General features: G+C 37.6%; 1 protein-coding gene across 1 annotated transcript in view; it reads right to left on the reverse strand.

Moving 5' to 3' along the window:
* Nucleotides 1-15,036, reverse strand: part of Abca3 (ATP binding cassette subfamily A member 3) — a 524,972-nt gene that overhangs the window by 389,178 nt on the left and 120,758 nt on the right. Inside the window, exon 8 of the mRNA XM_090407639.1 lies at nt 682-816. Within this exon, the coding sequence (XP_090263765.1) occupies nt 682-816 (135 nt within the window). The remainder of the gene's footprint in view (nt 1-681; nt 817-15,036) is intronic.

Genomic DNA, 15,036 nt, shown 5'->3' on the forward strand with positions numbered 1-15,036 from the left:
AATTGGCCCTAAAGGATTAAACTAAATTTATTATAAGTGGACTTCCTAAAGTCCACAAGCTGCACCACATGTTAAACATAGCAGTGAGGCATTGGATGCCAGTGATGATGGTCTAGTTAGATTAGGTCAGAATATTAAAAAAATACTCAAGAGAAGTACAGCAAAGAATACAGGAAGAACAGCATAGTAAAAGAATAAGAAAGAAAGGGTCAGTATCATCTAGGATTAAATCTATAATTTATAGTCTAACCAAGTGGGGAAAAAACTTCCAATAACATAAAATTTATTTGACTATTCAGAACAGAATGTTTATATTAAATATAATGGAAAATGTTATACTTAACATGAACATTTAACACTGAAAACATAATAGAGAGAATGTCTGCAACCAAGTTTAAATAAGTATATTTCATATAGCAGGAAAGCAATAAAGAAATTTCAAAAATAAATAATATATATCACAAGTATTTATTTGAACGAATAAATTCAAGAAATACAAAGTAAATTTTTCTTATTGCAAGTAGGGAGTGAACAGAATGCGCTGTCTAATGTGAGCACATTGACTGAATAAATTTAAGGAGAAATATAATAGACACTGTAAATGGGTAGTCTCCCATGATAAATTCTGGAGGCACCCAAATTAATATTTTAAAAAAATTCTATTAAACATCCAATACTTACTTTAGTAAGTCCAGATATTTGAATACCAGGAAGAAGGCCACTAGGTTCACTCTCAAAATAATCCAAATGCTTCGTGTTAGGAGTTATGCTTGATATTTCTACATATGAGGACTGTGTCTTGTACCAATAGGAGATCTACAGGGAAGAAAAATGCATTATGCTATTCAGCAGCAAGTATTCTGTTTCAACATAAATCGCTATTAGATTTAAAAACTATTCTCACACTTGGAATGATACATAAAAAATCTTCCTAAAATGCTGTTCAGAATGAGGCTGAAGAACTTGAAGTATATTACTGCTTGATGTAAACATGAGTTTCGAAGGAAGGAACTTGTTGACATTCTTGAAAAGCTGGAGACAGTAGGTCTTAGGGAATACTTTGAGGAAAGTTGGTCAAGAGAATAGAGAAAGAAGAGAAGGTCTGATAAGTTTGCAGTTTAACTGTGAACTGTGGACAGCTATTGCTCATGCTTTAATTAACAAGGACAGTTGTCAAACTATCATGTTTTAATGATAAAGACAGGAATAATGTATGCTAGTGGAACTACCCATGGATAAGATAAAGCAGAAGCAGAAATAGATCACTCATGAAATAGCAGTTGAAGTGAGTCAGTTTGATGGGATCATTAATTAGACTATACTCTTCTTAGCAGTCAAAAATCCTAAAGAAAGTATATCCTCTAACATATTTTATTCCCCAAAAAGCCACACACACACACCCATAACATTTATTTGTATAGACCTGGCCTCTTCTAGTGGATTTGATATATATATATATCAAATCAACAACCTTCTACAATTCCCAGGTGTATACAAGGTCACTTTGAATGCGGAAAGCCTTACTATGAGCAGACAGAGAAATCTATCTTACTACGTCTCAAAGAACACCAGTGCGACATTGCTTATAAAAGAACCAGAGCAACTGCTCTGTCAAGCCATGTCCTGTTTTCAATAAACACGAACAACGAAAGCCACCAACATGAAATAAACTGGACATCAACTTCAAACCTACACATCTGCCATGATGAAGTAGAGCGCCGCATTGTCGAGTTAAAAGAAATCACCTTGGACCCTTTTCACATGAATAACAATCTTAGCTATAATTTGCCTGACTCTTTCAACTCTATCTATTAGATACTGGAGATCGCGTGATTCCACACACAAACAGGTGTACAACAATAGAACTTTAACTCAGACTGTAGTTCAAGCTCATAATAACTGTAATTTACAGTCGAATATTATGGCTTTATAATTATATAGCTTTAGAGTGTGTCAATGTTAATTTCGTGTCTTTTAATATCTTTCTATGTTTTTATCGCCTGATGAAGTCATTCTTGACGACACATGTTGCGTTTTTTCAAATAAATGTCATTGTGTTATAATTCTCGGGTTTTAAGTCAGTTAATTTAGAAAAATGAATATATATATATATAAAGTAGACCTTTCATTCTGAGTAGCTTTTGGAAAGTAACTAAGGTTAATTGCCATCAATTTTTGAGACTAATTTGGGGCAACAGTAGGCAGTTAACTTTTTCTTTTGCAGCTTGTCTCACCTAAGTAGGGTCACTGTTTTCAGTAAGTCTCCTTCAGAACTACATCCAAGTTCTTCATCCTCAAGCCCTCCTCTGCCAGCTCCCTCTATCTCTTCTTTGTACACCCGGTCCCTCCTCCCCTGCACAGCCATCTGAATGACCTTTCTTCCCACATACTGGTCCTTCCTTCTCATCACATGACCAAACTATCCGGACCTTGCCTCCTGTATCTTCACTCCTAAGTTCATAACTTTTACCATTCCCCTCACACAGTCATTTCTCAGACAATCCTTTCTGGTCACAACACACATCCACCTAAGCATTCTCATCTCTGCTACCTCCATTCTGCTGATATTATTTTTCCTCAGAGCCACAGTTTCCATAGCATACATCACTACTGCCCTGTAGATTTCACCTTTTAGATTGATCAGCAGCTTCTTATCGCATAGCACTCCAGCCATCTCTCTCCAGTTCCTCCATCTCACTTGTATCCTGCATCCCATTTCCTTCTCAGCCTCTCCATCCTCTTTCACTGTTTTAACCTAAGTACCTAAAGTCCCTAACCTTATTGATGACATTTCCTTCCAGCTCCAGATCTGTCTCCTGGCTGCCATCCACTTTGCAACACATATACTCTATCTTACTTCTGCTCAGTCTCATACCTCTCTCTTCCAGTACTTTCCTCCATCTTTCCAGTTTAGCTGCCACTTCTTCTCTTGATTCTGCACACAGCATGATGTCATCTGCATACAACATTGTCCAAGGTGAGTCCCCTCTCACCTCCTCCTTCACCACCTCCATCACAATAATAAACAGGAACAGACTTAATACTGACCCTTGATGCAAGCCAACTGTCACTTGAAAACTTTCTGTCTCTCCCAGGCAGGTTTGTACTCTTGTCTTCACATTTCTGTACATCTCCTGCACCAACCTGACATATTTCTCCAGTACCTTCTTCTACCTCAGACACCTCCAGACTTCTTGCCTTGGCACTATCGTACACTTTTTTCAGATCAATAAACACCAGATGTAGCTGCCGTTGTTTCTCTCAAAACTTTTCCATCATCTGCCATAACCCAAAGATAGCATCTGTCGTCGATTGACCAGGCTTGAAGCCAAATTGCTCCTTTGCAATCTCCACCTCCCTCCTCAGTCTTCCATCAAGAACCCTTTCTAGGATGTTCATTGTGTGGGACATCAACTTTATTCCTCTGTAATTCCTACAGTCTTGTGCATCCCCTTTATCCTTGGAGATGGGAACAAGAGTACTTTCCCTCCACTCCTTGGGTATATTTTCCTGTTGGCAAACTTTTATGAACAGGTCCCACAACAGGTCAATTCCCTCTTCCCCCCCCCCAGTGCCCTCCATGCCTCCACTGGGATCCTGGCAGGGCCCACTGATTTTCCATTCTTCATCCATTTTATAGCCTCCTTCACTTCCACTCTACTGATGTTCTGCACCATTCCCTCATAAGGCTGCCCATCTTCTCTGAGTCCTCGCATTTTCCTCATTCAAAAGCAGTTCAAAATATATTCTCCATGTGTTTCTTATATCCACATCCCTCCTCAATACTCTTCCTCCAGAGTCTTTGATCTGCCTCACATCTAAGATGTCCTTTGATGTCTTATTTCAACATTTGGCCATCGATAAATTTTCCCCTGTCTTTCCTTTGTTTCTAATTGATCATAAAGATCTTGATATGCCATGGCCTTTGCCTGCACAACAACTATCTTGGCTTGTTGCTTTCTCTCTCTCTCTCTCTCTCTGTTCTCTTCCACTGTTGACTCATCCCACTTCTGCTTTGCCTTCCTCTTAGCTGTCACTTCTTCTTGTACATTATTATTCCACCAACAACCCTCCTCCTGCTCTCTAATCTTTCCAGATGTTTCACCAAGCACCTTGATTGCACAGCTCAAGAATTGCTTTTGAATTATGTCTCCACCAATGTTGTACACTTTCTAGTCCATCCAAAATCCTCTCTAACACCCTCTCCCTAAAACGGTTCCTCATACTCTCTCTTCTTTTAAGCAAAGCCATTTAAATGTTTTCATTCCATGGCTTCCAAAGGTTCTTATTGTCGTCCTTATTTTAAAGTCTGCACACAGCAGCCAGTGTTGCTATGCCACTTGATCTGTTGGGATTACCTTACAATTTGTTACTTCCTTAAGATGCTTTCTTCTAGTCAAAATGTAGTCAATCTGTGAACTGTTGTTGCCACTTTTAAATGTTATTGAATGTTCTTCCCTCTTGCAGAAAAGCGAGTTCAAATGCAGATCAAACGCTAACGTGAAGTCTAATGAGCCAGGAAGGAGAGAGGATCATCATTCCCACTCCATGGCTGCCATGCACCTTTTCATAGTCCCTATACTGTCTTCTTGAGTCCATTCAAGTCTCCTCAACAATCACCATCTCATTTTCTTCCAGTTCCCTCATTTCTTCATCTAGCACATTCCAGAACTCATCTTTCTCCTCTGCTGTACAGCCAACTTGTGGGGTGTATACACATAAGACAACCACTTGCTCTTCTCCAAGATCCAGTTTCATTCACATGATCTTGTCGTTCCTCCTACCCACTTCCAGTACTTTGCCCTTCATTCTGCCACACCACAATTCTGACACTATTTCTTCTCTCTTTATTCGCTCCAGAGTAGAACAATTTATACCCGTCTCCCAGTTCCTTCGCCTTCCCTCCCCCTTCTACCTTGTCTCCTGCACACATAAAATGTCCAACTTCCTCTTCATGTCTGCCACCTCTCTTCCCCTTCCAGTCATGCTTCCAACATTCAACATTCCCACTTGCAACATTCTCTCCACCCACTGGGCTTGCTTCTTTAACCATATCCACCCTTGATCCGGTAACCCTTGTCCACTTCTTGCAGCTGTAGGCCTATGTAGTCGTGTGTCGCCTAAGGGGGTATGCCCTAGCCCTTGTATCACTTTCTTTTCGACTCATTTAATCATAGGAGAGATGGCAGTGAAGTTTTATGACCAGGTTCCCTTCCTAATGTCAACCTTTGCCATTTATTTGGACCTCGGATTGTTGGTGATAGCTTGCCCCCATCGGTGGCTGCATAAGATGAAATGACATAACAAAATAGGAAAGATTCTTCCCCTAGCCCTCAAATATTCTAATAGCATTGGGGAGAAGGAGCAAGAAGAAAAGAAAGAAGGGGATACAGATAATATAACAAATGTATATTACATGAAGTAATGCATGGTCCAGCATCGGGTACCTCGGGTTTGTCATGCCCGTACTTACTAAAGTGAGCCCTTGAGGCAAACAATAGGCAGTTAACACCATCTTGAATTTCTGAATCCTAAATGGCATATTACTGCCAAAAAAGCAACTTTTATAGGTGATTTTTCTGAGTTGCAGGTTAAAAATTGAAGTTACCAAGAAAATTAAAAAAAATATTTAAAAAAATAATTCTTCAGGAATTATATAAGTCAAGTGGATATTAGATCCAGCATTATTTCAAAGCTGAATGTAGAACCTATGAAAGTTTCGTGAGGTAAGTTAACCAGAGAGCTTATGGGAATACACTCACTGGCATTCACAAGTTGCCTTAGTATCAACCATGAACATAGAAGACATAGGCACTACCCAAGGGTCTATATATTTGTCTTTTATTGGTCCATTTTGATAAGGTTTCACTGACCTGATAGCTGTTTCGAACTGGTTGGTTCTCCTCAGAGATCAGGTAGAACCTTAAGAAAGCAAAAACTCTCATTTTGTACTAAGGAACTTGAAATGTCAGAGAGGTGTATTTTTCGTAAGTGAACACTCAGTCAGTGCATAAAAGTAAAGCCAAAAGGTATCAGGTCAGTGAAACCTTATCAAAATGGAAAAATAAAAGGCAAATATATAGATGTTTGGGCAGCCTATGTCTTCTATGTGGTCCATGCTAAGGCAACTTGTCAACGCCGGGGAATGTATTCCCGTAAGTTCACTGTCAACTTACCTTATGAAATTTTCATAGTTTCTATATTCAGCTTTGAATTAATGCTGGATCTAATATCCACTTGACTTATATAATTTTACATCGCCGAACTGAAGCCTTTGGGCTGATATTCCACTCATCATGAATCCTTAGGGAAATTTTCACTGAATCACCCCAAACAGAGGAACAGTATATTCTAAAGTGAAGCAGATTTTATATTAATATTATGTGAAGTCAGATGTACTCTCTTGAATGCAAGTGAAAACCAAGATTTTGAGAGGCAGAGAAAGCAACTTGTGTGCTGTGTTTGTACCACAAAAGGATAGAGGTAAATGTCCATCCAAGAAGAGAAAAACAGATTATCTTGCCTGGTGATCTGTGTATTATTATAGGAAAAAGAATATGAATTGAGGTCCTTCTTGCCTATAGACATGTGTCCATGCTGTGAGCTGACTATATAAAAAAATGTAGGGTTGATACAGGATGATTGCCTATTCAGAACAATAAGGGAAATTGTATCTTGTAGAGAAGCCTTTTTATATCCAGGTTATTAAGGATTCTCAAGCAAAGTAGACATGCAAGGTGCTCTTTCTATGAATGAAGATGATTTGTCGTGGTCATCTATAGAAGAGATTTGAAATAGAAAATTTATGCTAGGGGGGTTAGCCTTGCATTTAGGAATTGTTATAGTAGTATACCATCTGGTTTATAGAGAGAGAGAGAGTTGGAAGCAGAGGAGCTGCACCAAATGGCTTTTATAAGAGATCGGAGAATACAAAAGTTGAGTTTATAGCATTAAGCTCCTCTGAAGTCTGATATGGATTTATGGATGGAATGTTTTGCATTTTTTGCTTTAGGGGTGCTTAAGGGTCAAAGCTGTATAACTGAGAGGAGACCTCCACATAGCCTTTAAAGGAATGCGAAGAACCGACCAGGGCTTCTGACCTAATGTCCAATCCTCACCTTCTCGTGGAGCACCCTGTTGGGTATCTACTTGGATACTGAACGAACGAGGATGGGCTGACAATTTGGGATTTAGCCGACCAAATTGTATTCTTAATGGTTAAACCAAAATAAAAAATGATGGTACAACATGACAGAATTTCATGCCGGCTGGGGCGTCGCCCGGTTAAACAAGGCCCCCGTTGTTTTCGCCAGGGAACCAGGGCGAACAGCGAAAAGTCAGCTACTGGAACAAATCTGAAAACAAACCCCAACTCAACATCACCAGATTTAAAGATCGGTACTATCAACGTAAGAAGCCTGAATGGCAAAGAAATGGAGCTAGCTGAGGAACTAGATAAGTACCAGATTGACATAATAGGGGTGACTGAAACAAAAAAGACAAAAACTGGTGAGATCTTTCTGAGCAATAAATACAAAATGTTATATTCAAGCAATGACAATCAAGGAAAAGAAGGAGAAGCCATAGTATTCAACACAAAATACGAGGCTAATCTTCTTGAATGGCAGTCAGTCTCAAGTAGAGTAATGTGGGCAAATATGAGAATGGGGAACTGGACAATGAGACTTATTTGTGCCTATGGTCCCACAGAAGGTTCTATTAAGGTAGAAGTGGAGGAATTTTTTGAGGTTTTAGAAAAAGCCACTGATACAATGAAAAATGAAAAGTTGGTCCTTATTGGGGATCTAAATAGTAGAGTAGGAAATGATTGTGAGACATACAAAAATATTTTGGGAAAATTTGGAGAAAAGAGCAAAGCTAATAATAATCGCAAATATCTGTTGGATTTCTGCTCAGGACAACATAAAAATGTGCACAAATTCACATGGAGAGAAGAGGCAAGGAATAAGAAAAGTCTCATTGACTATGTTATTGTTGATAGTGATGTTTTCTCCCTGGTGCAGGACACCAGAGGGCACAGAGGATAAGAAATTGGAAGTGATCACTATCTAGTCTTGAGCAAGATAAAATTGAATTTCATATCGAAAAGAATAACATGTAAGAAAGTTTTAAAGCGAATAAACGTTGAGCAGCTCTCAGATGTGAACTGTAGACTAAAATACACAAAGATTATTGAAGAAAAAATGAAAGAGTTTGAGAACAGGAATCAAACCTTAGAGATTCAGTGGCAAACTCTGAAGAAAACATTGATTCTGCCAGAGGGGCATGTGGTGAGGTTGTCTGTAAGGATAAAAAAATCAGAACTCCCTGGTGGACACAGGAAGTTAAAGAGGCAGTGAAGGAAAAGAAGAAAGCATATCAAAAGTTCCTGGCAAATAAGTCAGCTTGTGCTCTTAGAGAATATAGAGACAAATGCAAGAATGCTAAACACTGTGTAAAACTAGCTAAACAAAAAGTCATGGGAGGACTTTGGCAAGAATATAGAAAATAAATATCAAGAAGTGGCAAAATATTCTGGAGGCTGTTGAAGAAGATTAGGAATGGAGGAAAGTGCGCTATAAAAGGAGTTAGAGATGATAAAGGTGACATGAAAACGGGAGAAAAAGATATCCTTGAAGTATGGAGTAATTACTTTGAAAAACTTCTAAATGAAACAAGCAGTGATGACAGCACAGTGGTAAAAAACACTGACCAGGCATGCAGTCAGGAATACATATCCATACTTGAAGTAGAAAAAGCCATCAAAGGCTTGAAATGTGGAAAGGCAGCAGGAGTAGATGATATTCGACCAGAAATGCTGAAGTATGGTGGTGTGAGAGTCTTACAGTGGCTGTACTGGATAGTTCAGAAGTCCTGTAGGGACGAATTCCCGATGATTGGAATAGAGCTCTCATAGTATCCATATATAAAAAGGGAAATAAAACTGCATGTGAGAATTACAGAGGTACTTCCCTACTGAGTGTTCCTGGCGAGATCTATGCAAGTATACCTGAGAAACGGTTGAGAAGAATTGTGGAGGAAAAGCTTGGTGAAGAACAAGCTGGATTCAGGCCAAATAGAGACTGTCAGGATCAGATCTTAACTTTACGACAAATAGTTGAGAAAGCATGGGAATATAACAAAGATCTGTATTTAAGTTTTGTGGATTTGGAAAAGGCATATGACAAGGTGCCAAGAGAGAAGCTATTCAATATGCTGCAGTTATATGGTGTCAATGGGGCATTATATCAAGAAATACTTAGTCTTTATTTGAGTTGTAAGTCAGCAGTTAGAATTGAAGGAAGTACAGAAAGATGGTTTAATGTTAAATCTGGTGTGAGACAAGGATGTACATCATCCCCTCTGTTATTCATTATCTATATGGATCACATTATGAAGGAAAGTGGTATGAAACATGATATCAAAATTGGAGATGTTAATATCAGCTCTTTGCTTTATGCGGATGATGTAGCAGATTTATTTAAAAGTATAACACGTCTGCAAGATTCTATGACTAAATTGAATAGCTGTTGTAATAGATATGGTATGAAGGTCAGCAATAAAAAGACAAAGACAATGAAAATAGGCAGAATCATTGAAAATGTCAACTGTGTTGTGAATGGAGAACCTGTGGAACAAGTAACACATTTCAGCTATTTAGGCACAATTTTTACTGAAGATGGTAAATTAAATATAGAAATAGACAACAGAATCAGCAAAGCTGGTATGGTGGGAAGTCAATTGAATAAATTCATATGGAGTAAGAGAGAAATTAGTCGGAATACTAAATTAGCTGTATACAAGACTGTGTTCAAACCAGTTTTAACTCATGGATCTGAGAGCTGGGTCAGAAGTAAAACACTTGACCAAAGACTAGAGACCACAGATATGAGAGTTCTGAGAAAGATTATAGGCGTGAACAGATGGCATCAATGGCAATATCATATTAAAAACGAGGATATTAGGAAAGAACTTGACATTGTCAGCATCCAGAAATGCGTCAGCAGAGCTAATCTCAGGTAGTATGGTCACTTAAACAAAATGGGCAAGGAAAGATTAGCAAAACAAGTGTTCTCTGAAAGGTTGGCAGGAAAATGATCCAGAGGAAGACCAAGATATAGGTGGACTGATATGGTCCAAAGTGCCTTAGACGATTATTAGAAATTAGAAGAATCTTATATTAGAAATATAAGATTTAAAGTATACATTTTTGGTCGTTTTATAATAGGAATACAATTTTATTAATACAGACCAGTATTTTACAATAAAAAACATTTATTAAATCCTACCAGTTTCGCCAGCAAACTGTCTGGCTTTTTCAAGGCATTTCGGAGATATGAACGTTAGTAAATGCAAATAAAAGGAACATAAAAAACGTAAACCAAACTAGTATCTATGGTTACACGTTTCGCGTGACAGAGATGACTTATTGTTCTTATTCATTATCACGCATGCGTGTTTGTTGTAGACTTGTAATGTGATTACTGGCTAGCTGTAGTTCAGATTGATTGAGAGAGAGGATCAAGTCTTTCCACGAACTGTTTAGAATTACACCCTGATTTCTGTTGAAGTTTCCACCGGTTATTAGTACTATTGTGGCTTCCTTAAATACACGATGCCTGTAGTGGTCATCGAGATATGGCATGGAGCTGTTTTCCCAATCTATCGTGTGGTTAGACGTGCAGAAATGATGTGCTAAGCCGGAAGAGATGCTTCTGTTGTGGTTTACATCACCAACATGTTCTTTTTGTCTAATTTCTAAACTTCGTGAAGTTTGTCCGACGTAGGCAAGACCACAGGAGCAGGGAATGTAATATACTCCTGGATATTTGTAGAAAGGAACTTTATCTTTTGGAGAACCTAAAACTTGTCTTATGTTGGTGGTTGGTTTGAAGACCACTCTGATGTTGTGGGCTCTTAGTATTCCTGCTATTTGATAAGAAATTGACTTGATGAAAGGTATCACTACAGTAGAAACGTGCTGACGGTGGGATTCTTCTTGTGTGGGGTTGTCATTGTATAGATATTTTTTGATGATGTTTTGAGGATATCCATTTTGTGATAATGTGTTGGCTATTAGTGAGAGTTCATTCTGTGTATCCTCCTCTTCTGATATAAACTTTTTGGCTCTATGTTTCAACATGTGGATAATACTCGGTTTGTGTGACTTGTGATGGTTTGAAGTATAGTGACGATATCTTCCAGTATCTGTGGGCTTTCTGTAAATGTATAATTTGACACTGTTAGGTTGTTTTTTTATCAAAATATCTAAAAAATGCAGTTGGTTGTTGTTTTCTACTTCCAGAGTGAATTTTATCATGCTATGTATTGAGTTGATTTTATCCACAAACGATTTAAGGTTGTCTAAGCTGTCTTGCCATATGATGAATATATCATCCACATATCTCCACCATGTAGATGGTCTTGGAGAGATTGCAGAGAGAATTTCTTTTTCAAGTTTTTCCATGAAAAGGTCTGCACAAGATGGTGATAGTGGGATTCCCATTGCTAGGCCTTCTAATTGTTGGTATATGGTGTTGTTAACCTTGAAGAAATTAGATTGAAGGTTAACAACATCTTCTTTTTGTCTAATTTCTAAACTTCGTGAAGTTTGTCCGATGTAGGCAAGATCACAGGGAATGTTCCAGTAGAAGAAATTAGATTGAAGGCAGTGTCTAAACATGTGTGTGATGTCTAGAGGAAAGAGGTCTTAGATGATGTTTGTTACCTCTTCTACTGGAACATTGGTGAAAAGGGATACAACATCTAGGCTGGCTAGCATGTCAGTTGGTGCAATCTTAATGGCTTGGAGTTTATTTACAAAATGTTGACTATTCTTGATATAGGATTCTGTTGATCTTATTTTATTATTTAATAAGTTTGCAAGATGCTTTGCCAAAAGGTAGGTTGGTGATGATCTTCCATCAACTATTGGACGGAGAGGTATATTCTGTTTATGTATTTTAGGTGTTCCATATAGTCTTGGGGTGATAGGATGTGAGGATTTTAGTGTTCTCTTCACTTCTTCTGGCCAATTGTTACAATTTCTGATTAGTTAGTTTGTTTCATTATGATTTTTAATTGTGGGGTCTCTGTCTAGGATTTTATAAGTTGAGGTGTCTGATGGTAATACGTTTAACTTATCATAATAATCTTTAGAGTTGAGGATAACTGTAGAATTTCCTTTATCAGCTTTTGTAATAATGATATCTTTATTTTTCTTCAAGTTGAGAATTGCCTTTCTATCATAAGGAGACATGTTGAGAACAGGTTGTTTTGCTTTGGCAAGGATTATTGTACTTTTGAATCTAATAGTGTCGGCAACGTTTTTTGGTAGTGGATATAGGCCTTTTTCAATTCCACACATAAAATCCATTTTAGGAATGTTTTTGGGCGTAATCGCGAAATTAAAACCTTTTTTGAGAATATCAGATTCATTTCTTGTGAGGCTATGATTTGACAAATTGAAAATCACTTTGTCATTTGGGAGGTTGTTTTGTGTCCGATATTTTTTCTTGTAAAGTTCGTTGAATTTCCTAATTTGTTTATCCTTATAAAGTTTGAAAGTTTTTTCTTAACTGCGTTGTATCATTTGGTCTAGTTGATTCCATATGGTGTATTCTACTTTGTTGGAAATTTCATCAAAGAACTTGCGACAATTAATATCACTTTTATTAAGTTCGTATCTCGTGTGTTGGATTTAAAGAAGCCACAATAGTACTAATAACCGGTGGAAACCTCAACAGAAATCAGGGTGTAATTCTAAACAGTTCGTGGAAAAACTTGATCCTCTCTCTCAATCAATCTGAACTACAGCTAGCCAGTAGTAGATACTAGTTTGGTTTACAACGTTTTTTATTTTCCTTTTATTTGCATTTACTAGCCTTCATATCTCCGAAATGCCTTGAAAAAGCCAGACAGTTTGCTGGCGAAACTGGTAGGTTTTAATAAATGTTTTTTATTGTAAAATACTGGTCTGTATTAATAAAATTGTATTCCTAGAAATATAAGATCTGATAATGTTGGAGTCTTGACAAGTAACAGACTGATTTGGAGGAAAATTGTAGATAGGAAATTAATAATGATGTAAATTTTTCATGTAGTACTATCATATCCTGTACACCCCTTGAGAGTACATAGCAGGAATTTGATGATGAGCTCCTCTGAAGTCTGATATAGATTTATGGATGGAATGTTTTGCATTTGTTGCATGCTTCATTATAGACTGAAAATGAAACAGGAGTTCATGTCTCTAGCTATTTGTAATATGCCAATTGTTTGTTTGCTAACTCTTTGGCACATTTTGATACAATAACATCAAAATCGGGGCATTTTGATGTCAGAGTAATTTGGATACTGTCTGTCTCCAGGACTCAATCGATTTTTCTGCTTTGTTTTCATGTTCATTAGAGTGGAAAAATCTTTGTTCGCAAAGGTAGGTTGTTGCAAAAGGCAGCAACTTTCTGACTGCCTCCTCATGTGCAATTTTGAAAGCCTTTGCAGCTATTGACATCCAAAAATATGACAGATCTGCTTTGTTTTCAAATTCAACACGTGCTTCATTATTGGATTGAAGTTCAAGAAGTGCCTCTGCCAACCCTTGAGGCACTTCTGGTACATCAGCAATTTCACATTTAAAAGGATCTACAACCCAACTGACAGTATGTGAATCAAGATCTGGAAAGTAATCAGAGAACCGCTCTTTGAGTTTGGTAAGATGCCTTATAACCGTATCCTTGATGTCATCAAAAGTAATATTTTCACAATCTTCCAAAAACAAAGCTAACTTTGAAAAGGCAGCTATCTTGTTTTGTTCTGCTTTCTGTCTCCAACATAAAAGCTTTGATCCAAATGCTGAAATCTTTTCTCTGGCTGAAATTATATTGATGTTTTTTCCTTGCAATTCTTTGTTCAATGCTTTGTTCAAAAATATCAGCTAAATATGCGAGATGTGCAACCCACAAGGAGGTTGTAAACTTATCTGTGAGAACATGCTTTTGATCAACCATAAAAATTTCAAGTTCAGTTTTGAGAGCCCACACTCGGTTCAGAATATTTCCACGTGAGAGTGACCTCACTTCTGTATGATAAAGTAGGTCTGTGTATTCAGCCTTGCCATCTTTACATAATTCACAAAATAGTCACATGTTTAGTGTATGTCCTTTGACAACACAACCTTGATAACATCATGCGTGATGGCTTCCAGTGCAGGTTCCAAATGTTTCACAAGCAGTGCATGGCAATGGATCATACAGTGTTAACTTCAATTTTTGGATTATTCTCTCTTGCCAAAGCCGAAAAACCACTTACATGACCCAACATAGCTGGAGCTCCATCAACAGACACAGCAATGCAGTCTTCCCACTTTAAATTAACATTATTAAAGTATTCATTAACTTTATTGAATACATCAATTCCATGAGATCGCAACTTGAAATGAGAACAAAACAACAATTCCTCTTCAATTGCATGTAAACCTTTGTAGTGAACATACACCATCAGCTGCGAATACTACTGACATCTGTAGTCTCATCAGGCTGAATAGCAAAGCATTTACTCTCTTTTATTGAAGAAATAACTTGTTCCCTCACATTTTCTGCTAAAATAGAAAGTCTTTCTTTCACAACTTTTGCAGAGAAGGGCCTGAATTTAGTTTCATGGCTTCTTTCTGACCACACATAATCTCTGCCATTTTCAAAGCTGCTGGTTTAACCAATTCCTCACCAATAGTATATGGTTTCTTGTTTCAGGCAATCAACCAGGCCACTTCAAAGCTAGCCTTTGATGCTGAACTTAGATTGAATGTACCTCTCAAGTTGCTGTCCAATCTTTGTCTTTTGACAGTGCAAATTATCCAAATGTTTCTTCAATTGACTCTTTTTGAAAGATTCTTCAGCAGTACTTTCAAACAGACAACACACTGTGGTTTCATTATTCCTTTGTCTTCTATTTGTGTAAACCCATAATTGAGGAACTCTTCCTGGTATATTCTTTTGCTAGTTGATGTCATCTGAAGGGTAAAAAATACAGTGATTG

Source organism: Typopeltis vanoorti, chromosome 17, assembly GCF_054136105.1.
Source record: "Typopeltis vanoorti isolate ZY-2024b chromosome 17, IOZ_Tvanoo_1.0, whole genome shotgun sequence".
Classification (NCBI taxonomy): domain Eukaryota; kingdom Metazoa; phylum Arthropoda; class Arachnida; order Uropygi; family Thelyphonidae; genus Typopeltis; species Typopeltis vanoorti.